The sequence below is a fragment of the Colossoma macropomum genome, unplaced genomic scaffold, assembly GCF_904425465.1.
Source record: "Colossoma macropomum unplaced genomic scaffold, Colossoma_macropomum, whole genome shotgun sequence".
Classification (NCBI taxonomy): Eukaryota; Metazoa; Chordata; class Actinopteri; order Characiformes; family Serrasalmidae; genus Colossoma; species Colossoma macropomum.
In genome coordinates this window covers 32,219,917-32,244,456 of record NW_023494791.1, presented here as the reverse complement: position 1 = coordinate 32,244,456, position 24,540 = coordinate 32,219,917, and the positions used below count along the sequence as shown (strand labels likewise).

The window sequence follows — 24,540 nt, the reverse complement described above, 5'->3', positions numbered from 1 at the left end:
GTGATGCATCCAGTGTAAGGTAGCCTTTATTGTCCAGCTACAGAGTGTAAGGTTTCTAATGTTTTCTGCAGATGTGAGGTTTCCAATATGACTTTTCTCGTACGTGGATGAAGGTTGGGACTGAAGGCTGCCGAGCTCAACCAGCTGCACACTGCTGCATGTATAATTGATTCTTTTGGCGGCAATGAACGTTTTCAGAGAGAGTGTGTTTTTTGCTGTCTGTTACAGCATTGTTGCATGGACCAGAAATGTACACCAGAAATCATGTTTGTGTCTGTACAGATTTTACACACACACAAACATGCATATGTACACACAGATGTAGAGGACAGTAGGACCCCTTTGTTAGGTGCTGAAAGTGGTGTGTGTCATTTAAAGTTGAGTGCAGGGTTCTGCTCAACTATCCTCATTAAAAAGTGTGTGTGTGTGCATGTTTGTGCATGTGTGAGGCAGAGGGAGTGTGTCTGCGTAATAAGCAGCAAGAAAAAGTGTGTGTGTGTGAGTAATAGAGGGTGAAAGAGGGAGGAATAGTGTGTAGGAATGTGCATGTGCCACTTAAACATTTGTTCTCATTTCTTCAGCACAGAGAAGTACACCCAGATTTCTCCCAATTAAAAACACATCACCGCCCCAAAGCTTCATCATTCGTAATCTTTAAACTGTGATTATTCCTCTTTTTAGGAAGCTAGCTAAGTAAAAGAGGGAGTTTTGTAAGACATGGAGTGTGTTTACAGATTAACTCACTCATTAGGCTGTGAGTGATCACGTAGTTCCAATAAAAACTCTCCTCAGATTACATTTAATGATCTCTTAGGTCCAAACACAACAACAAAAAACTTATTTTAGATTATTTACTAGAAAGGAGCCCTCCAGACTAAAACCTCTTCTATGTTTTTTTTTCTCCTGACTAAGTCCAAATTAAACTAAACATAAATAGATTTTTGCCTGACGCGATCTGTTCTCATTTCCTCAGCGCTGAGAAATTAAGTTTCTTTCACTGAAAAACACTGCCTGTTTTTTAGAAAGCTAGTGGTGTTAAATATTGCCACTTTTTCAACAAAACTGCTTTTGTTTCCATTTCTGTTTTAGGTTATTGTTCTTTCTTTTTTCCCCACAAAATTTGAAAATGCCAGTTGCCTATTACTCATTAGGCCATGAGTGATCACATAGGTCCAACAAAAACACCCTCTGTGTGTTTCATCAGTAGTCTTTAAATTGTGATTATTTCTTCTTGTCAGAAAGTTAGCGGTGTTAAAAAGGGGCACAAAGTGTGTTTAGAGATGAAGTTAACTCATAAAGTTGTTAGTGATCACTTAGGTTCAACAAAAGGCTTTCCTTTTGACATGATTTACTTAACAGCAGCTAGGCCAAAAACAACTTCTTTTGTTCATTCTTCATCCCAAATCACGTTAAAATAATTCCAAGTAGAATCTGTTTTTTTCTCTGTCAAAGATGGAAGATCTCTTTAGCAGTGAGAAGTATGTTCAGGTTTTTACCCATTAAAAACACATCATTGCCCAAAAGATACATCATGAGTAATCTTTGAGCTGTGATTATTCCCTTTTTTAGAAAGCAGGAGGTTTTGTAAGACATGAGGTGCATTAAGAGAGAAATTACCTCTTTAGGTTGTCAGTGATCCATTAGATCCAAAAAAAACATCATGCTAGACAGAAGTTCTCTAGACTAAAACTTCTGACCAAGCCAAGTCCAAATTAAGCAAAACAGAATATTAATTTTCTCTGTTCTCTTCTCTTTATCAATGAAAAATACACTCAGATTTCCCCCAATTAAAAACACTTTCCACTCAAATATTCAACATCTGTGATCTTTAAATTGTGATTACTCCTCATATTGGAAAGTGTTGTTAAAAAGTGAGTTTTGTAAGACACACTGTATATATCTATACGTAAACTAACTCTTAGGCCATTAATGATCACATAGGTCCAACAAATAAATTATTTTCTCATGCACTTTCTCAGATTACTTACTAGACAGCAACTCTGTAGTCTAAAAGTTCTGGTCATTGTCCTGACCAAACCATGTCCAAATGAAACTTAACAGCGTTAGATTTTTTTTCCATCAGCAGTGGAAAATCTGTTCTCATTTCTTTAGCATTGAGAAATACATTTAGACTTCTTCCAATTAAAGACACATCACTGCCGTGTGGAATCTGTAATCTTTACTGAATCTTGAACTGTGATTAGTCCTCTTTTTGGAAAGTTAACAGTGTAAAATAAGAGAGTTTGTTAAGACATAAAGTGTGCTTAGAGAATAATGTGCTCATTAGTTTGTTAGTGATCACTTAAGTCCAACAAAAGCACACTTTTTATAGATTACAAGACAACAGCTCTCTAGACTAAAGAATCTCATTTTACTCCATTAAATGTGTAAAAGTCACTAATAACATCAGTGTCCATTGTCCGAGATCTCAAAGGCCTGTGTAGAGTTTTTAGGTTTTATTACTGATGATGTTTACATCACCAACCCAACACCTGTTTTCATTCTGGAGTCACCCTTAAGCCATTTGTCTTCAGATAAATATTCTCCGTAATGAACCAACAGCCTTAGATTTCTCCGCTCATTTACTAAAATCTGAACCGGCGCCTGTTTATCTCACATTCAATTTAACGTTCCATATTCAATTTCCTTTTTCCTTTTTATTGCCTCAGAACTACAACTTTGCACTTTAATTCACCCTTTTATTCACCTCCAAATGGTGATATCAGGGGACTCATCAAAGAAGGAGAATAATATCCCTCTGCTCTGCGCTGCAATTACTCTGAATTATGGCGCATTATGAACCTGCGGCTTGGCTCGGCGTCTCTGGAACGTCTAAAATTGCCTCTGCACTTTCTGACAGTTTGAGAAATCTACAACACTCTGAGTAGCGTAATTACTTTTCTGTTTTTTGGCTTTTTGTCTCTTTCTTACTCTCTTTCTCTTGCTCACTCCCTATTTCTCCTTTCTCTCTCTCTCTCTATACTCTCTTACCCACTCTCTGTTTCCTCTCTCTCTTGCATTTTCTCTCTCTCTCTGTTACCTTTCTGTTACTTGTCTTTCTTTTTCTTCTTTCTCTCTTTGCTTCTCATTCTCATTCTCCTCCCCCTCTCCATCTCTTTTTCCTCTTTCTTCCACTCCTTCTTTTTCTGTTTATACTTACCTCTCTCTGATTCTCTCTCTTTTCTTTCTCTTTTCCTGTTTCACTTTCTCTTTATCTTCTCACTGTCTTTTGTTTCTCACTCTATCTTTATCTGTGTTTTTGCTCCCTCTCTATCTCTCTTTCCATCTTTTTGCCCCCTCTTTTTCTCTCTTTTTCCTCTCCTCCCTTTCTGTTTGTTTTTTTGCTTTCTCTTTTTTCATTAACTTTACTTCTCACTCTGCCACACTTTTTCCCCTTTTTCTCTGCCTCCTTTTCTGTTTTTCCCACATTCTTTCACTCCCTCTCCCTTTCAATCCCCCTCTCTCTCTTCCTTTCTCTCTGAATGAAAATGAATGAAAATCAGTTATTTAGATTAAACTAGATTATTTGTCATTAACAAAGCCGGACAGAGGAGAGAGATTCTCTCTCTCTCTCTCTCTCTCTCTCTCTCTCTCTCTCGCTCAGTATGTTATATCCCTGCCTGAGGTTGCATTGATCTCCTGAAATGATTTGCCCTTGAGTTTGTCAATATTTAAAAACCACTTTTGTCCCCCAGAAAATCATAGAGAGCGGGCAGATAAATGTCATAACCTGCTGCTATTTATCTTCCACAAATAGTGAAATGTGCTGCTGTTTGATGAGTGAGGGATTCTGGGTGGAAAGGAATGATGAGTCTTTTGTTTTTTTTCTTTTTCTTTTTTTTCATCTCTAAGTTACCCTCCCTGCCATTCCATGCTAAAATGAAGGCCCCCCCTTTCACCTCAGACCCCGCGTCATTAATAACGCTAGAAAAATACACTGGATTCCTGTTTGGAGACGAAGGGAAGCCACATATAACTCAGACTGCAGTGAACTGGTAATGGTTATGGCACACAAGTTAATTATGATGTGTTTCTCGCTTACAGTTCAGCCTGCTTTATTGCCCTGAATAATAAATAGTCCATTTGCAAAGCCAAAGCTTAGGAATATTAAAGAATAATAAAATAAGAAAGTTAACATTTTATAATCTGCACAGAATGTGAAAATGTAAGCATTAGACATTAGACACTACAAATGGCATGATCACACATAGTAACCACAAATAATAAGTTATAAACGATGACATTGATATGGAATTTTAGTAAGATGTTTTATATATATATATATATATATATATATATATATATATATATATATATATATATGTATATATATGACAAACCCTTATATCTCCAGAATAGATACATTAGAAGAAATAGTAGATATAGTAATTTCTTTAATATTGAGGCTAAATATGTTTTTGTGGCTAATTTATATGGAAAAAACATCCCTCTCTCTTTCTCTCTGTCGTTCGTTCTCTCTCACTCTGTTTCCCTCTCTCTCTCACTTTCTCTTTTTCTTTCTTCTCAATCACTCTTTCTCCCCTCTCTCTCTGTCATGCGATGTAGAGAGTTAGTGTTAAATTGGCTGTAAGAGCAGCTTTGGGTGAAAGAGGGAAAAAATCAGCAGGACATGCCTTGAATCGCTCTCCTTTTCTTTCACTCATTTTTTCTCTTATTCTTTCTTTTTGTGTGGGAAATGGATGTCTCCTCATCACTGCACCTGCATTGTCCCCCAGAACTCTCCTCAACCACACACACACGTACACACACGCACACACCTGTCATCCAGGGCCGCTTTACAAAAGAGGTATTTTCAATTCTGTCTGGGTCGTTGATCAGAGGACGCCATGTCCTGGCTGACACAAAGAGACACACACACAATCACACACACATTCAGAGGTTGATCTCTGCAGTGGAGAATGAATTTACCCAGAACTCTTAGGTGCTCCATCTGCTGAAGCTTAGAACACCAAACTTAACTCTCTCTTTCCTTCTCTTTCTCTCTTACTGTCTCTCTCACTCTCCCCTCCCTCCTCTCTGTCTCTGTCCTCTCCTTGCTCCTCCCTTTCTCTGTCTCTCTCATCTCTTTCTTTCTTTTTATTCATCCTCTCTTTTTCGCACCTTCTCTCCTTTCTCTCCATTCTCTCTCCCTCTCTCTCTCTTTCTCTCTCTCTCTCTCTTTCTCTCTCTCTCTATTCAGTTCAGTGTTCTTTATTCGGGTAGGTAATAACAAAACATTTGTATTGCCAAGATTTGGATTATGAAATTCAGGAAAACTGAAAAATATTAAAATAAGAATGTTTTAGAGTTTCTGTAACAAATGTAAAAAATTATTGTGTGTGTGTGCGTGTGTATGGAGTTAATCTTTCCTGCATGATACAGTTATTCACTCAACAGCAGTGACATATTGTGATTAATACTCATTCTCTCTCTCTCTCTCTCTCTCTACTTCTCTTCCTCTCTTTCTCTCTCCGTGTCTTTGTGTTTGCTTTTCTCTGAATGCTGTGTCTTTAATTGATTGGACAGCATTACGATTTTTTCGGCAGTGAAGCTTCGGCCTTTTCAGCCGCTGTGGCCGCATAGCTTATCCTTCAGAGACGTAAGAAACTTTAAGAGGAGGTAAGAGGCTTAGAGTTTAGCAAAAGCTCATTTAGGCCTCCTCTTACCCACAGCGTCAATGGATCATTAACGTCCAGTTCACCGGAGGGCCAGAGTGTCTTAATTAGCCCGCTAGCCATCTGGATTACCCTAAAAGTCAATAGCGCCTGCTGTTAAGTGCTAGTTTCATGACACCTCTCGTGTGAACTCTCTGTTTTAGCTGGTGTAAGTCTCTGGCTGAGGTTCAGATGGATGCTTGCTTTGTCAGTTTGCAATAACTAAACGTATTAAACTGCAAAACATTGCAAAATGAAAGAGCCCATATCACTGAAAACCACATTTCACCCTTTTTTTAATAAATTGGTGAACTTTTAAAACAAACATTTCACTACACAGTCCATACTACCCAAGTTGCAAAAACTGCCCTTTTTCATGTTTCATTCATTGATTTTCTTATGTAAAATAGATTCAAAAAGATTAGCACATACCTGCTTTATGCTAACGAAAGGTATCAATTAAGTTAAACGTTAATTGACAGTGAAAACATTAAAAAAAAATTAAAAAGAAGGTGACAAGCAGCATATTTTATAAATCATGACAAATAAGAGATGTGTAAATGTAACAGTGAGGATAATAAAATAACTCTTATTTGAGGAGTGTAGATACCTGAGTGATACAGTACATTATATGCAAACATTTATATTAGTGCTAGTTGAAAGAACCAAAGTATAAACACTGCAAACATTACAAAAGTGAAAATTGACTAATATTAAAAATACAGCACATATTACAATTGTGAGAATTAAAAAAACAACAGTATATGTACTGCAAACCTTACAATAGTGTCAATTGAAAGACTGAATTGTTTGACTCCTGCACACTTTACAAACGTGTGAACTGAAAGAACCAGCAGATTTAGTGCCGCAAATTTTACAACTGTGTAAATTGAAAAACAAAACAATAGTAGTATAAGTACTGCAAGCATTGCACTAGTGTAAATGAAACATGAAATTGATAGTAAAATTTAAAGAAACAGTGGTCTAAGTACTTCAAACTGTACTAAAAATCCAGGTGAAAGATCAGATAGTATATGCATAGGTATGATGTGAAAAAGCATTTTCTAAATATTAATCAGATAGTAATGCAGATTAAAGACTCAACAGTAGAAGTACTTCAATTTACTTCGTAATTCAGAGAAACTATAGTATAGCTGTTTGTATCAGTCATTAAAGTGTGGGTGTTGAGTTCTCTGAAAGATGAGGGGAAGAAATAGAAGATGTGTTCGGTAAGAAAGGCGTGTGTTTTTGCATCGTTTCTTCTGGCCCAGCTGTAATCCCCCTCCCACCGATAAAACTGAAGGAAGTTCTGCAAGGTGAGACATGACAGGCTGCCTTGTTGTTGACAAATAACCTTTCCCTCCGCTCCTGTCAGGACCCGGGGAATTTTGGCATTGGCTTTCAGGGACTCACACACTTCTGAAATGTCAATTTAGCATCTCCAACACGTTATTGACGACAGGCTGGCTGACATTTCCCTAGTTCCTTGTCTAAAAGAGAAATCCCACTTATCATAATGCCAAGCGCTGTGTGTGTGCTGAAACAAAGATTTCTGCCTTAAAACAAGAATAATGACTGATATTCTTACATTGGACCCCCTGGTGAGACCACTGGGACAGAGAACTTCTGGCAACAAATCTCAAACATATCTGACCTTCTTTCTGAAAGCTGCTCCAAAGCTACAACCCAAGAATGTTCATTCATATCTCCCATGCTTGATGTGACACTTTTCATGATTTGTGTGCTCCAGAAATTGAGTGCACACTTATTTGCAATGGTAGAACATAGAACACTTAGTGTCTAAACCTTTTGGACACTTTAATGTCACGTCTTCTAAACTTTGGACTTTTGGTGATGAAAAAGTTTGAATTGCTATGGCTGAGGTAAATTGTAAAAGGCTCCCAAAAAGCAACTTCTGACCTTCACAAATCTAGAGTTATCATTGTTTTTTGCTCGACTATTCAAATGTAATTACATAATTATTGATATAGTTACATTTATATATAGTTTACATTCTGTATTAGCAGGTTTTAAGTTGTAGCTCTGTACTTTTTTTTAATGGAAAAACAGCAGAAATCTAAGTGTTTTTCTTTTGCGCAAAACGGGATGGTACACACAAGAATAACATTGCAGCAAATTTAGTCATAATGAAATATCTCTTCTACAAACACAAATATGGATTTAAGGATTTAAAGTTTGGAATATGCACTTTTGATAGAATTCTCCTCGTACTTCAATGAGCTACATGTGAGAAATAATTCATACAAAAATATAACAATTTTTTTTCAAACCAAGACTTCTAAAGGCCTTTAAATACCAAACGCAATAGAAATAAATGATGTGAAAAAGTGAAATATTTGGAAAATGCATCTTCACATCAGACCTGTGCACAGTGGGCCCTGTCCTTTAGAGATTGTGAGTTCGATCCCTGGTAATGCCCCAGCCAGTCATCCTTGCCTGAAGTCCAAGAGAGGGCATAATTGGCCTCACTCTCTCAGTGTGTATGATGGCCCTCTCTCTCCCCCATTACTCAGCACAATGCTTGCCAACACGGGCGTCTGTTAGCTAGTTCTGTCAGTGTTCTCCTCCAAGCTTGTTGAAGCATCCAGTGATGTTGTGCAGTGGCACGTCACATTTTGGAGGAAGCTTGTGCTAGCTATTGCACAATTGAACATGATAGTATTTTAGATACATACACTTCTGAAATGTCATTTAACATCTCCAACACGTTATTGACGACAGTCTGGCTGACGTTTCCCCAGTTCCTCGTCTAAAGGAGAGAAATCCCACTTATCATAATGCCGAATGCAGTGAACATGACAATATTTTGGATATACTAAATGTGCTCAAGATAATTTACACCTCACAAAAATTGCAAAGGATCACGTTTTAAGAAAGTATGTTTTGCTGCCTTATTCGGGAGCTGAAACTATTCAGAAATACATAACTTGGTTTGAGTTACTTTTAGAGATACAACCCCACACATGACGATGCAAAAACAAACAAAATAACCTTTTGACATTTGTTAAAAAGAGTTGCTGGGACACGATCATTGTGATTGTCAACACACCAACGTCAGAGACCACAGCGATTGCTCAAGTGAGTTCCAGTCACCTGCAAAAATGGAACAAATAATGTCGCATTGGCACCATGTGAAAAATTACACATTTACTGACATACAGTTAAATTGTGCATGGTGTGTAAAGGCCTTAACAGCATGTATTGTTTTTACAACCACACAACCAGGGACATGCACAGAAATGTTGAGGGGCTGCTGATCTAACCTGCAAAAAGTTAACTTTGTTAATTCTGAGAATAATATTTTGGCGCAATTGAAGTGTGATTTCATATGCAGCCTTTCAGTCTAGTGTGTGCTGAGCTGAGCTGTGTGCAGTGGCCATGTGTGTGGTTTCCATCTTTAGGGTAAACACAAACCTCTTGGGTGTCTAATTATCTGATTGACTGAAGTGTTCTCTTTAACCTATTCAGCCCTGTTTTAGCACCTTTCTGCTTAAACATTCCTTTGTATATTGCATGAACACATGCTCTAAAGACAGCGTGGAGTTCTGTCAGCCGCACTGATTGGGATAATTACAGCCTAAATTCCTGTGGCCCCTGCTCTTCCTCCGCTGATTCCTCTTCCTACCACTGTTTCCTCTTTTCTTTTCTCTCCTAACCTCACTGGGTTGTTGTGTCCCGCTTTTGCACACAGAAAAAAACATCAAAATTTAATGTCATAATTTATTTTTTTGTTTAATTCAGTTTCTTTTTTATCAATGCAAACCTTCAATTCCAGGTAAAATGCTATGTCATCCTGGTGCTAGCTTGAATTTTTGCCAAATTGCAGTATTGAAAAAGCATTGAACATTCAGTAGTAATTCAACTCATTTCATTTCTTAACTCAGTTCATTTCAGTTCACTGGGCTTAATTAGCAACACTGTTTACTGCAGTATTGCCAAAGCACTAGCAAACTATATACTGAAGAGCGTCGTTGCTAATAATGATTTATCAAAAAATAAACAAAAAGTTTATTACTTTACTTACTGTTGCTCTGAGTCACTCTTAACGTCCTCGCTTCTTTTACTCTTTTCTCTCTCTTTCCCATCCTCATCTCTCTCTTTCTCTCTTTTGTCTTTATCTTTCTCTTTTTCCTTTTTTCACTCTCATAGCCAAAGCAATGAATGAAATGCATAGCACGAATAATGCTAAAAATACTGAAGAAAAAAATCAGTAACATTCACTTTGATGCAAAAACTTTAGGCACTTTAAGAATATAGATGTAAAAAGCTATTTAAGTGGGCAGTGTTTATTTGCTCAGAAAAATACAAATATTTGAATGAATACAAATTACATTAATACAGTGTTGCTGTGTTCACTTTACCTAATTCCAACCCGCTCCACTTGAGTAAGCCCAGTATTATTTGTAGGTGTGATCTAATGCATTTACATTTACATTTACATCATTTAGCAGACGCTCTTATCCAGAGCGACTTACAAAAAGTGCTTTGTCTATCCAGAGAAAGAATCTTCGCTAGCTACCGATAGGTTAGAGAGAAAGTCAGTCCTAAGCTCAGATACTGGTAGAATCAGAAGGTCATTGACACCTAGTGAAAAAGGGACAGAGTTAAACACAGAACAGTGCAATACGATAAAATACATAAGTGCTGTACAATACATTACAATCAATACTTAATTTAGTGCTCATTTAAGTGCTGAATAAACAGGTGTGTCTTCAGTCTGCGTTTGAAGACAGCGAGAGACTCTGCTGTACGGACAGCCAGTGGGAGTTCGTTCCACCACCTGGGTGCCAGCATAGAGAACAGTCTAGTTGCTTGCCTTCCACGCGCCTTGAAGGATGGCGGGTCAAGCCGAGCTGTACTCGAAGCTCGAAGGGCTCGTGGTACAGTTCGAGATTTGACCATTGCCATCAAGTAGGGAGGGGCTGGTCCATTTTTGGCCTTGTAGGCAAGCATAAGGGTTTTAAATCTGATGCGTGCAGCTACAGGAAGCCAGTGAAGGGAGCGCAGCAGTGGGGTGACGTGGCTGAACTTTGGGAGATTGAAGATGAGTCTTGCTGCTGCATTCTGGATGAGTTGCAGAGGCCTGATGGCCTGCATCGGAAGACCAGCCAAGAGCGAGTTGCAGTAGTCAAGCCTTGAGATGACAAAAGACTGCACTAGCACCTGAGTGGCCTCTCTCGAGAGAAAGGGTCGGATCCTCCGGATGTTGAACAGCAGAAATCTGCATGACCGAGTTAGGTTCACAATGTGAGTCGAGAACGATAACTGGCCATCCAAAACCACACCAAGACTTCTTGCCTCTGCTGACGGGACAATCAGAGAGTTCTCGAATGAGATGGCAAGATCTTGATGAGGACCTGTAGTTGCAGGGATGAACAGTAGCTCAGTCTTGCTAGGATTGAGCTTCAGGTGGTGAGCTGCCATCCATGAAGAGATGTCAGACAGACATGCCGAGATCCGACTGGAAACCTGTGTGTCCGAGGGTGAGAAAGAAAGCATTAGTTGAGTGTCATCAGCATAACAGTGATAAGAGAAGCCATGAGATGATATTACATTGCCAAGAGAGCTAGTGTAAAGAGAAAAGAGAAGAGGACCTAGCACCGAGCCTTGTGGGACACCAGTGGAGAGCCTGCATGGAGAGGATATGGACCCTCTCCATGTTACCTGATAAGAGCGATCCTCCAGATAGGACTTGAACCACTTCCACGCAGAGCCAGTGATTCCAAGGTTGGTGAGGACATCCAGAAGGATTGTGTGGTTGACCGTGTCAAAAGCTGCTGAGAGGTCAAGAAGAATCAGGACAGATGACATACTGGCTGATCTTGCTGACTGGAGCTTCTCTGTCACTGCTATAAGAGCAGTTTCTGTTGAGTGCGCTCGTTTGAAGCCAGACTGGTTGGGGTCCTGGAGCTGGTTCTGCGTGAGAAAGAGAGACAGTTGATTATAGACTGCACGTTCAAGAATTTTTGAAAGGAAAGAAAGGAGTGATACCGGTCTGTAGTTGTTGACATCAGAGCTGTCAAGCGAGGGCTTCTTCAGGATGGGAAGTACTCTTGCAGTCTTCAAAGTTGATGGTACTTCACCTGATGACAAGGACTTGTTAATGAGAACAGTGATGAAGGTGCCTGGTTTGGTTAATCAATACTTCATTCAGTTACACTGGTTGTGCTGCCGATGGAATTTAACTTACTCTCCCTCTCTCTCTCTCTCTCTCTCTCTCTCTGTCTCTCTCTCACAGTCTTCTCCGCTGCCCTTCTCCTGTACTCTGCTGTCCTCCCTCCACCACCTGTCATTTGTAGTCCATCATATAAGGCGTCATTTAACTCCAGCTAAACCCCCCGTCTGCACTCCACTCTGAACCAGTGTGTGTCTGTGTGTGTGTGTGTGTGTGAGATAGAGGCCGATGGATGTGTCCTATTGAGCGTCCCTGCTTGTCCCCCTATTTTACGCTTACTTTGAGGAAGACGTGTCTCTAAAAGATGAGTGCAAAGCCACTGTGGGGATTAAAGGGAAAGTGTCCCACTTGTTTGTTGAAAAAAGAAGTGATGGATGTGTGTTTGTGTGTGTGTGTGTCTTCAGCAGGCCAAGGTGAAGGAAGGAAGAGCAAAAGCTGACAGCTAGCATGTAAACAGTGACTTTGGGGTGTGCATTAGCACTTCCGCTAGCAGGCAGATTCACACATACACACACACTGGCAGTAGAGGTCAAACTGTCTGTGTACTGCTGTGAAACACAAGAGTAGATGAGAGAGTGTGCAAGATTTGTTGGGACAGATAAGCGATCACATCGCTGCTGTTTCCAACAGCTATCAGCTTGCTGCCATTAGGAGATAAATTCACACGCACACGTACACAGACCTGCTGGCTGTAATCCCTTTCACGTGAAATAATTATTATACTGTTATTTATAACAGTCAAAACTATAAAAAAAATCGACAAAACTATGCAAATTCAGGCCTCAAGCTAGCTAATATGGCTTTTAGCTTTTAGTTTACTTTAGTCTATCTTTACAGATAACAGTTCAGATGGGCAATAGGACAGTACTTATCGTTACAAAGGTAATACTGTAACACTATGCCACAATCCACAAATTATGGATATGAGCAGTACTTAGGAACACTGACCAATTGCATGTTTCCTTACAAAGAGAGCATAGTTTAGTCCTGTTTAGTTTAATGCAGTATAAATCATTGTATTAAATTTTTTATGGAACTTCTGGTTCTTTTTTTGAGTGTTTCAGCTTATCAGACTGAATATCTCGAAGCATTGTGATCTTATGTTTTTGCCATATTAAAAACCCATAGCTAACAGTGTGTCATACAGTGTCAGAAATCAAATAAATGTGTCTATTTGAGATCACTCAACACAGTTTGAGGCACGTGTGTGATGACGTAGACATGTAGTTTGTACAGTGCTAATTGGTGGGTATAAGCTTCCATTACTTTTTTCCTACATTAGCCTCACAGCTTCAGTGCAAAATTAAACAAGACACCAGACTTCAGACACCAGACATGTCTTGGCTGATTGACTACATTTAGGGTAAGGCAGGAACTTGGGGGGAAATTTGATTTGTTTTTTTTTAAACAAACACTTTAAAGCATTTTTCTCCATCTGAGACCCTGACAGACCACATTTGATGACTTAAGACCATCCATCAGTGATTGTGTTTCAAAGCCTGCTTTATAAAACCTCATAAACCTCACGCATCTGTTCAGTCCATCTACACACTCCAGGCTCAGCAGTGGTTTGGGGTGTAAGAGAGAGGGGTCATGACCTCTGGGGGTCAGGAGGCTTAAGTGAGTGTAAGTGAGTGTTATTGGGCATGTCAGGGGGCAGCTGGGGGCAGGAATATGAGCAAGGGATGAAGAAAGAGTGCAGCATGACAAATGGCCGTCTGCAACTTGGGTTACACACACATGGCAGCAAAACAGGACTGTGTTAACAGAGATGTCATGGAGAAGAGCCATGAAGACTTACGGCTGTGTGTGTGTGTGTGTGTGTGTGTGTGTGTGTGTGTGCCACCAAAATGGTCCTAACTTTGTGCATTCTTCAAAATATATAGCTACTTACATATATGTAATGCATATGTGCCATTTGTATGACATATCGGTACTTACATATAAAATACTGTGATGTGCAAATGTCTGAGTCCACCCCTCATTTATTTATTTCCACTCAAAATTAACATTAATTACAAGTGTGTGTGGGTGAAATTGCTGACTCCACAGAATGAACCACATGTAACATTTTATTTGCTTTCATTTTGTTTCTCTTCTTATAAAATCTCATCTTTCCAGGTGGAACAGGAATTTGTATGTTGTAATTTAATTTCAATAGATTGGAAGAGGCATTTTTTAATTCAATTCTAATAGATTGTTCTTAAGCATGACCAGTTAGCATGTTTCAACATGCAGTTTCTTCTGTGCTTAAAAAGAGAAATTGTGATTATAAAGGATTTTTTTTAATCTCTAAAGACCTAAAGAACTTTTTTATTTCCAAAAAAGCTTTGTTGTTGTGTGTAGTTTATGTCTGCACACTTCTGATGATGTAACCTCTGCCTGAACTTAATGGGGTTGAGGTACTGATGTGGCTTTTTTGGCGGTTCTGCATTACAGGTTAGTCTTGCTGAGATTTGTGTACTATCTGCCTGTTTTGTTGGTTTATTTATAGTAAGCTGGGGGCTTTCTCTTCTCAGACGGCCAGTTTGGGCTTTTGAAGTTGTCTCTCTGGAGGATTTGCTGCATTTCTCTTTAAAAGAGCCACTTCCTCTCGGCCTAATGGTAGTCGCAACTGGTCTTGTGTGTCTATGTGTGTGTGTGTGTGTGTGTGTGTGTGTGTTTGTGTGTGTTTGTGTGTGTTCAGTGGCAGGAAAAAAGTTCAATCCCTAAAAGTAATCTTGAGTTATTGTCATTTTATTATATCATGGAATCCTATTTATAAGTAATTACATAATTACATTAGTGATCACACTTACGTAATGCGTTTGCCTTCAGTTTACATTCTATATTGACATGCTCGACTCTGCTCTTCTGACTTTTTTTAATGTTAAAATATGTAACATTGTAAAAATGTAAGAATTTTTTTTACCCACAAAGTAAGATTGTACACACAACAATAACTTTTCATCAAATTCAAATCACAATAACGCCTCTTCTACTTACAAACTTAAATGTGGTAAGGATTTAAAGTTTAGAATCTGCATTTCCTCACAGGTTCTCTTAAGCTACAAGGGAGAAATAATTAAACCACATGAAGAGGGGTTATATAACATAGCAGAGTCCTGAGAGCCAGAGGAGTGTATACTAAGCAGGGGATTTTACCCTATAGCACTGTAGCGAGATAATATTTAGGGGCAGTTTTGACAGGGATTGAGTGTGTGTGCGTGATCGAGGATTCTGAAGCTTAGACACTGCCTGTGGTTTGGCTGGAGAATAGATGTATCTTTGTCTCTTTGTTTTGTTTTTGGTGTGTATTTATCTTTTTGTGGATCCCAGGTCCCTTCAGGATGTTGAAAACATGAACATTTAGTGGTTGTGTGGACAATAGAGTGCTCTCCATGAGGAAAAGTTTTTTTTTTTTTCCAAAAGCAGGTTTTTTGTTTCACAAAGATAAAGCAATAGATAGATTGCAAACAATCAAATTTCCAGTTTCCCCCTATTGCACCAAATGGTGTCGATCAGCTGTATCTAACAAGTAATGCAAACTGATATCAGAAATGTTGAAGGAGGAAAAAGGTCGGTCACTGGTTGAAAAATAAATGAGAAAACTCATAGCGCTCAACATTTCCTCTGTTGACAAGGAAAGTCCCACCCTTCAATATAGTGTGATAGCTAGAACAAGTTGAAAAAACATTTTGTGTGTTATTTGAGCTGTACGATACAAACTATTCACACTGATTTTCTCAGTGATTTCAAATATGTTTTTGAAATGTTAATGCAGCTTTCAGTTCCAGTTTTAGTTTCCATTCAAAGAGATAGAAGACTGGTCTTGTATGAGTGTATAAGTAGAAATAACTGACCAGGGCTGCTGCCAAGATGGCTGTTGAGTAGACAGATTTTCCTCTAGGGACTTTGTTTATATCCCTCCAGTTAGCATTTACATGCTTAAATCATCGCATACTTGCTTCAAACTGTGTTAAGTTGTTAAGTAATATCAAATAAATTTGGTTATGTGGCTTCTGACAGTGTACTACACACTGTTATCTATAAACATGGACAGAATCATGCCAAACAATAATAGAAGCTAATAAGCTAATAAGCCAGATTGGGATAAGGAAGGGGAAACTGGGTAAATCTGACTTTTTTCACTAAACTATCAGTTTAAAGTTAGGATTGGGTTTGGTAGAGGACAGCATTTACACACACACACACACTCACTGTCTCTCTCTCTCTCTCTCTCTCTCTCTCTCTCTCTTCTGCATGGAGTCTCCGAGAAACCCCAGTGGCAGGATGTGTTCAGAGTGATCAAATCACAGCAGATCCGTTCTCATCTCTGACCCTGTCGCCTACAGCACAGAGCCACACACACACACACATACACACACTGCACTCTTTTCACCTCTCTCTCTCATCACTCTCTCTGTTTCTGCCTCTCTCTACCTGTCCTCAACACGGACACAAACAGCATCTCACCATATGTTCTAGTTGCAGAACAGGGTGGAGAGTCCTGCACAGAATTAGTGCATAGGTTAGAGGGGATGTATATTATTACTGCTGAAATGTGCACAGTAAAAATATATGACACTTTAAAAATGGACATGTTATAATAAGTAATTCAACTGGCTTTAATTCAGTTCCTTAAAATGTAGCAAAGCAAAATAACAGCTCAGAACAATGCAACATGTTTGTTCATCCAAATCTCACTTAAACTTCAAATCAGACTCTGCCCCCACCCCCACTCCCCATTGTTCCAGTGTAGGGCTGTACATTAGCACATTTATACTGACCACTCGTTAATGTGCTTTATTACTGGAGAGGTGTATAGATGTACATTATTACATTAGCACTGTCCAGATCATTGCTTTGTGTATGTCTTTCTCATTTAGCACCACTACATGTAATGATGTAGGCAACACGTGATGTGCAAATAAGTCACAATCAGTGGGAGGTCTCAGAACAAACAGTGTGCTGATTTTGAGTTCTGTTTAGAAGTCGGCACACACATCGCACCATGTGGACTCGAACCACCACGTCCTTTTGGCCAAAAAGACATTTTGCATTAAATCGTTGGTTTGTTTGAAGTATGCTGCCAGCTTTAGTGGAAAGTGATCTGGAACCTTAATGCTGTAGTAATTCTTGGCAGTGGTGTATGTGTGTGTATGTGTGTGTATTCATCTTTTTATTGGGTCTAACAACGCTCACAAATTGATAAATCCACCTCAGGGAGATATGAATTTTTATTTTCACAAGTAACACATTTTTTTCCAAAAAACTATAGCTTTTATTAGAAAAAAGTAAAATAGTTGCTGGTTGAGATTAAGGAAGGTATGCTATGTGGAGTACAACAGACAATACACACACACACATACACACATGCATACATATTTGCACATATATGCACACACACTCCCCCACCATACACATGCATTTGTGTGTGTGCACACAAATATGTACACACATATATGCACACAACAGGGAAACATAGCACAAACCAATACACACTGGATTTGCATTACAGAGTTGAATATTGATATATTGCTATGGGTGACAGGAAGAATGAGAGAGAGAGAGTGAGAGAGAGAGGGAGGTTGCTATGTGGGTCATATACTCACATGACACACAGGCAGTGTTTGGACTGCAGGAATGCTGGAGTGGGGGGGGCAGTAGGTGCCCGTGTCAACTGGCATCACTATAACCTGTCACTTCACTGAAGGATCAGACAGTGGAGAGAGAGAGAAAGAGAGAGAGAGAGAGAGAGAGTATCAGAGTTGAAAGAGAAGGAATCGCCCAAATGCACAGGCCACTAGAAAAGGGCTAAGCTGAGGAAAATGCGCCTGTCACACCACGGCTCATCTACCACTTTGACACTGGCCTGTGTGTGTCGTCGGTGGCCTGTGTGTGTGGCAGTGTTAAATTTGAATTTTGTGGGCCAACAGTGTTCAGTCAACAAAGACAAAACGTCATAAACAACTTTGATTTTGGAAACAAATTCTATAATATCCACATTGATTCTGACAGACTGTAATACACTATGTCTAGGGGCCATATTGGCTTCTGTTATTTTGCAGGAAGATAAAAAATATGACCAGGCGAAATATTGTGACAGCAGTGCTTTGAAAGAAAAGGCACAGGATATGATAGAAGGTATAATGGTCAGATTAGTCAGTTAATGTAATGACAGTTTATAGATTCCAAGTTATACAGAGTGTGCCTGAGTGCCGGTCTGGACAGTTCCTGTCCAGTTTAACCCCTGTCTGTTAGCCCACTCAGGCCTTCCGCTGTGCTAAACTGCAGTAGAAGCATGCTATGTAAATAACACATGGCTGCCTTTTGGAAAGAGCTATTTGGCATGAATCTCCCACTGTTTCATCCCATCTGTGATAAAGGAGTGAAATTTACTTTTTGGCTTTTGCAATTGTTCGCTCTGTCTTGTTCTCCCCCCCTCTCCCCCTTACTAGGGTTAAGATTCGGGTTAGTAAATTGAATTGACTGATCAGGGATTTGGATGAAGGCATCACCCTCATAGACTGAATGGAACCATGTGATCTTTCTTTTTAATTTGAGTCATTAAATCATAAACAAATCCTAAAACAACCAGCTAAGCTGTTTAGCAACGAGGCTAGAGCATGTTAATGTGTGTGTGGTATGCAAGTGGTGTGTGTATCATCCCTTGCAACCTCGGTGTGGTCTGCTCACTGTCAATGTGCTTATGGGAGCAGTTTTATAAATACTGATTATGCAGTACTGATGCAACACGTTTCACACGATCTGAGTCAAGCTGGCAGTATACGTCAACTTACAAAAGAACTAAACAAAATCAAACTACTGCTGAACACACTGTCTGTATGCTTAAAAAGAACTTTCCTCTCAGCTTCACTAGAAGCCTGCTTTGTGCAGTGGAGTAATCACAGTCAGGGGGAGGTCTCAGAACAAACTACAGGGTGATTAGGAGTTCTGTTCAGCAAGCAGTATACACTGCACTGAACAAACTCAGCCACCATGTCGGTTTGGCCAAACGTCGTTGTTGTGCAGTCACAATATGCAAAATATTTAAATGTACAGAGATATACAGAGATGTTTTGGTTAATGGTGTCTGTTGCTTCTACTGCTATGAATCGACTTACTAGATTAAGCAAAATCAATGTATTAAAAGGATAAACAGAGATTAAGACAAAGTGAATTCTGCTTGATGTGAAGGAAAGTGCAGGTTAGTTTTGAAAAACGTGTGCAGTACTCGGAAAAATTATGGGGATGTAAAATGGTTAAAATAATGAATCACGTTAATCACATTATTTTGTGTAGTTAATTACAATTAATTGCATTTATGTTGTACCACTTTGACGGCATTAGAAATTGCTTATTTGATTTCTGACATACTGTTACCCATAAAAAAAAGAAGACTGCTTTGATAGTTATTACTACTGTTTTTAGCTATGCTGTCCAAACTTTTTAGCGGTCAAAGACAGTTTCTCGAACTTGAATAACAAATAAAGCTATGTGCTTTCCTTTAATTAGTACATTAAATTAAATGGTGGTTTGTATTTTTGTGATTTATTTGTGTCAGTTGGGTTTACATGAATAGCATGTTACATCAGTGCAATTCTTGCCTAGCAAAGAAACTGAAAGACAGTAATTGTATTGTTATATTATTGTTACGTGCAACAGACTGACAAATGTAAATCATGCAAATTCAAAGCATCGTTTTTTTTCTTTTTTTCATTTAATCTGGAGAAAAGCAGAGGAAGGAAGCATGAATTTAAAGCTTGTATTAAAAACTCAGAAATAAGTTGGCATTATGCATTGCAGGTTCCTAGCAAAGTCATTAGCAGTAGACATGCGGTAATCGGAACTGAAAGACAGAATTGCTCTTCAGTAATGAAGGATCTACTGCTGTTCATGATTTTCACTGCTAGGAATGCTGCTGCAGCCTCATATGAGGCATCCTACATAAACCCAAGGGCACATTTAGAGCAATTACAGCACCAGAGTGCTCAAACCTGGCCCTCTAATCATTCCAATTGTACGTTTATATATGTAGGCGAGCGTGTGTGTGTGTGTTACCACGGTAGTTTCATTCATCAGGCCCTGAAGCAGGCAGCAGTCAGACAGCTGGTGAACAGTTAAACCCATCATCACCCTGCCGTAATGTCTCCCAGATGTTGCCCCATGAAAAAAAGCACATCTATACAAACGCATTTACTTAGCCGTCGCGATTAATTACCAAGAACAGCATACAACTCCTCCCAGTGATTCCCTTTCTTTCATGCCATTGGCTATTCCCGCTCTAAATCTTTGTCTCCACATACTGACCACCCAATTAGGACCTGCAGAATAGGGGATGGCATTACAGTTCTTTTCAATAAAGATTCAAAATGAGTTATTCACTGAAATTGTTCACAGATTTGTTTAATGGTGAAACAGCACTTGGATCTAAACAGTTCTAAACACTTCAGCAAGCTACAGTTTGAAATTGGAGCCACATAAGTGTTTAAGCTACATTTTAAAAATATATCCTAAAACACTTCTTCAAATGTTCACATTCATTTTGTAGTGTTGAGTCAAAAGTGGTTCATTATGTTGAAACCAGATTTTTGGTCAAATACCAATTATTGTTTTCTCATCAAATAAAGCCTGAACTATCAATATTATTATTAAATTTAAAGAATAGTTAGACTTGAAGCTTATAAACACAGGATGTTTGCTGCCTTTGAAAGAAAGCTGTGTTTAGCTAGTTTATCTCAAAAGCTAGTAAAGTGGAAATTACGTTGTTCTCTCTCTGTCACACTTGTCTTGCCTTTATTGTACCATTGGCTAATCGTTCTTTGGTATACCACTCGCTAAACTTCCTTAAGCATACCATTGGCTAGCCTTGCTTTTGCACACTTTTGGCTAATTGTTCTTTTAATATACCTTTAGCTATTCTTCCATTAACATACCATCTGCTAACCTTTCTTTAGCATATCATTGGCCAATCTTCCTTTAAGTATGCCATTGACTAATCTTCTTTTTTCATACCTGATGAATTTTCCTTCATCGTACCATTGTGCTAACATTGCTACAATTGGATGATCTTCCTTTAGCATACCATTGACTAACTTTACTGTCTGTTTGTGTTTCAACAGAGCAAGTGCCCTGTCAGCAGCAGCAGGGTCAGTCCCCACTGCCCCCAGCCCCTCCCCCTCATAAGCAGCAGCCGTTGGTGACGGCTCTGAACCACAGCTCAACGAGCCGGCGGAACGCCAGCCCGGCCCCACCGGCCCCCCCACCCGCAGAGCTGCCCACCACGCCCGAGTCCGTCCCGCTGCAGGACAGCTGGGTCCTGGGCAGCAATGTGCCGCTGGAAAGCAGGTGAGATATACACATCAGTGCATGCACACAAATCCGCTCACGTACACACTCAAAAGTTTGGAATCACCAGTCAAAAGTGAATTAATGTTTCCAATAACATGTATCACAAATTTGGTTGCAGATAAACGTATAAAATGATTGTAGTCACATTAAGGGTTGCATATACTAGTTATATAGTCAAAGAACAAATCTGAAATACAGCAGGAGGAGAGAACAGAAATCAGTTCTTCTCTTAAAGCCCAAAATACTTTATAAGTATGGAAATACAACACAAAATGAAACTAATTCGACTGCGCTGTGTAAGACTGAGTTGAAATACAGGCTCATAAGCCAGACCAGGTGAGTCTTGAGAACCGTGGACTCTGATAGTTTCTGAGGCTGAAACGTACTGAAATACAGCAAAATACCTCAAACCACAGCATCTGTCAACACAGTCTATATAAACACTAACAAAACTTTGTTGACAGATGTCCGAAACACTTGTGTTATTTTTTGAGTGTGAAAATGACCAGTAGTCAACAAGTTGACCAGTTAAAATGAATAGTAAGCCTTTATAGTAAGAGAGTACATCTATTAACAGTGCTTAAGAGGGTAATAATTGTTACTAAACGTTAGTAAACAACTAATGATTAAATAGAAATAAATAAATAGGATAAATAGAAATTTAAGTACTTTTTAATCATTACTAAATGGTTAAGTAATATCATAATTAATCATTAACTAATGATAATGAGGTAACTAATGAATTAATGATAACTAATTTATTGTGTTAGATTTTATTAAATAGTTTATTAATGTGTTAATTAATGCAACTCAACAGTAAGAACTAAGCACTAATGAGCAATGTATTGACTATATTGTCCAGAATAATGTCAAATAAAGTGTTAATTAATGAGCATAACTAAATCGTTAACCAACTAATTAGGGCCCAGTTTCCTAAAAGATATTTGTGTTGAGATCATCCTAACTGGTAGAGAGAGTGTTCAGTTTAATACTCGCTCTGCCATTTGAGAATCATCTGTATGCTGAGTTAAGACTTCTTGGTAAAGGCTAAGAACTGTGGACAGGCTCCATGGTCTTCATGTAGACACTTGTTTTTTCTGTTCTCTTCAAGAAGTAGATGTTAGCACATTTCTTTACTTCTAACATGTTATTTTCAGTATTATACATTATATGAAATAGAATTATTTTGGAATGTACTACTTGAACATATAAGCATTATTAATAATTATTTAATGTTCTTTGTGACCCTTAAAAGTCTGCACATATCTCTTAAGAACTGTATAAGTGCACATCAGTATTTATAAAAAAAAATGCTGAATGAATTAGATGTATACTTGATACACCTGTTATGTGTATATATACATATATGGCAAAACATTAAGCTTTCAGTGGTCTTAAATACAAATCATTAAACAAACAGATATATGGGATACATTTTACTTTTGATTTCTTTAAAAGAAGAGTCAGTACTTTTCCACTCAGCATTAATGGCAGTTGAAAAACATGGCCACTTCTATAAGATTTAAATCTGGACTGTGACCAGTGCTGATGTGTGTGTATATATATATATATATATATATATATGCTCTTACACATTTATGAAGTTTCCAGGAGGTAGATATCTAAGACTTTATTTAATTAAGAATTTGACATTATCATAGACTTCAGTGAATTGTTCATTAGTGCTGAGTTTCTTACCGTCCCAATTGTTGAGTGACAATTAAGTAATAATTAACACATGAATATACTACTTAATAAGATCTTAAACAATATACTAGTTATTACTACTGTCATAGTTAACGATTAAATGAGACATTACATTGAAGAATGATTATAAACTACTTAATACAATCTAAAATAATGTGAGTCCTCATTTCTATCATTAGTTAATGATTAGTTGCTACATTACTCAACAATTTAGTAATGCTTTCTAACTTCTGTTAATTGTTGTCGTCTTATTGTACAGTGTTACCAAATTGGTAATCAACTAAGTCAAAAAATGCAAATGTAACAATTCTAGTAATCTAAATCTACACAGGTTTCAATTACTTTGTAGGACGTTATGAAGAACGAAGAAATGTTACATGTGTCCAGGATGATGAACAGATGTGAAGATTCCATAATATTTGGGAAAGCTGCATTGAGAGTGACATTTCTGCTCTATTCTATAAGTTATTACTGAATAGTATAACAAAACTATTAATTTGACAAGTGATTCCAAATGTATGAGTAGTATGCATACTTACGTATACACATTCATACAGATGCACATAAAGATGAGTGAAATGGGACTAGGTAACATTTCGGAATAAAGAGCTCCTCTAAGGCTCAGTACTTGTGGTGTGACCAGACTGCAGACTGTGGTGATGAGTTTAAGCTTATTTAATATAGAAAACACTAAGCATGAAAAACCAAAGCCTGTTATTTTCTCTTCTCATCTCAATTCGGAACATCACTCCATGTTCCAGCGATCTTTATAAACTATTGAAATAAATCTGCCAATCACCCACAAGTCCCACGGAGCCTTCAAAACATTCATACAAGACTTGAATATTATGATACTGGTTTATAGCGACCTATAAACAGCTTTTTAAAAACTCATGTACACTCGCCGTCTGCTGTTTGAAACTGTCCACTTTATGATCTCCATCTTGTAGGTCCACTATAAAAAAGGTACAATTACAGACTGTAGACCATCTGTTGCTGTACAGTTTATCAGCTCCCCCTACAGCATTCATCATTGGTCAGTTTCTGCCCACAAGGCCGCTGTTGTGTAGATGTTATTGGAGTGGTTGATCCCTCATCCCTGAGCACATCAGTGACACTGGCATGGTAGTGTGTGTGGTGCTGGTGTGAGTGTATCAGACACAGCGTCATTGCTGGACCCCACACGTCAGTGTCACTGCTACGTTGAGAGTGGACCCCCACCCAAAATATCCATGAATGTGCAGCTTTCCTCTCAGAAACTGACCATGGATGAAGGGCTAGAGGATGGCTAACAGAAAATGTGTGTCCACAGATGAGCTGAAATATCTAACTGTACACCAGCAGGGCAGAGCTACAAGGGAGGGTTTTTTAATAAAGTGGCTAATGACAGTGTATGTTTTCTGTCAGTAAGAGTTTAATTTCATTGTCAAGTAGTTAGTTTCATAGTAGTTACAGAATAATTCATAATAGTTACAGAATAGTAGATACTGAATAATTTTAGTAGCTACTGAGCAAGTCATAGTAGTTGCTAAATACTTTATTGTGGATACTGAATAATTCATAGTAGATACTAAATAATTGTACTAGTTACTGAATAATTTCAAGGGGTTAAATCTTAGAAGTTGGGAGTTATTGCTTATGTTGTTTTAA

General features: G+C 38.4%; 1 protein-coding gene across 3 annotated transcripts in view; it reads left to right on the top strand.

The window, feature by feature from the left end:
* The window catches only part of tenm3 (teneurin transmembrane protein 3), a 452,242-nt gene that overhangs the window by 234,893 nt on the left and 192,809 nt on the right, over positions 1-24,540 (top strand). For all 3 annotated transcript variants that reach the window (XM_036574879.1, XM_036574878.1, XM_036574880.1), the window contains one exon: positions 20,955-21,180. In XM_036574879.1, coding sequence (XP_036430772.1) covers positions 20,955-21,180 — 226 coding nt within the window. The remainder of the gene's footprint in view (positions 1-20,954; positions 21,181-24,540) is intronic.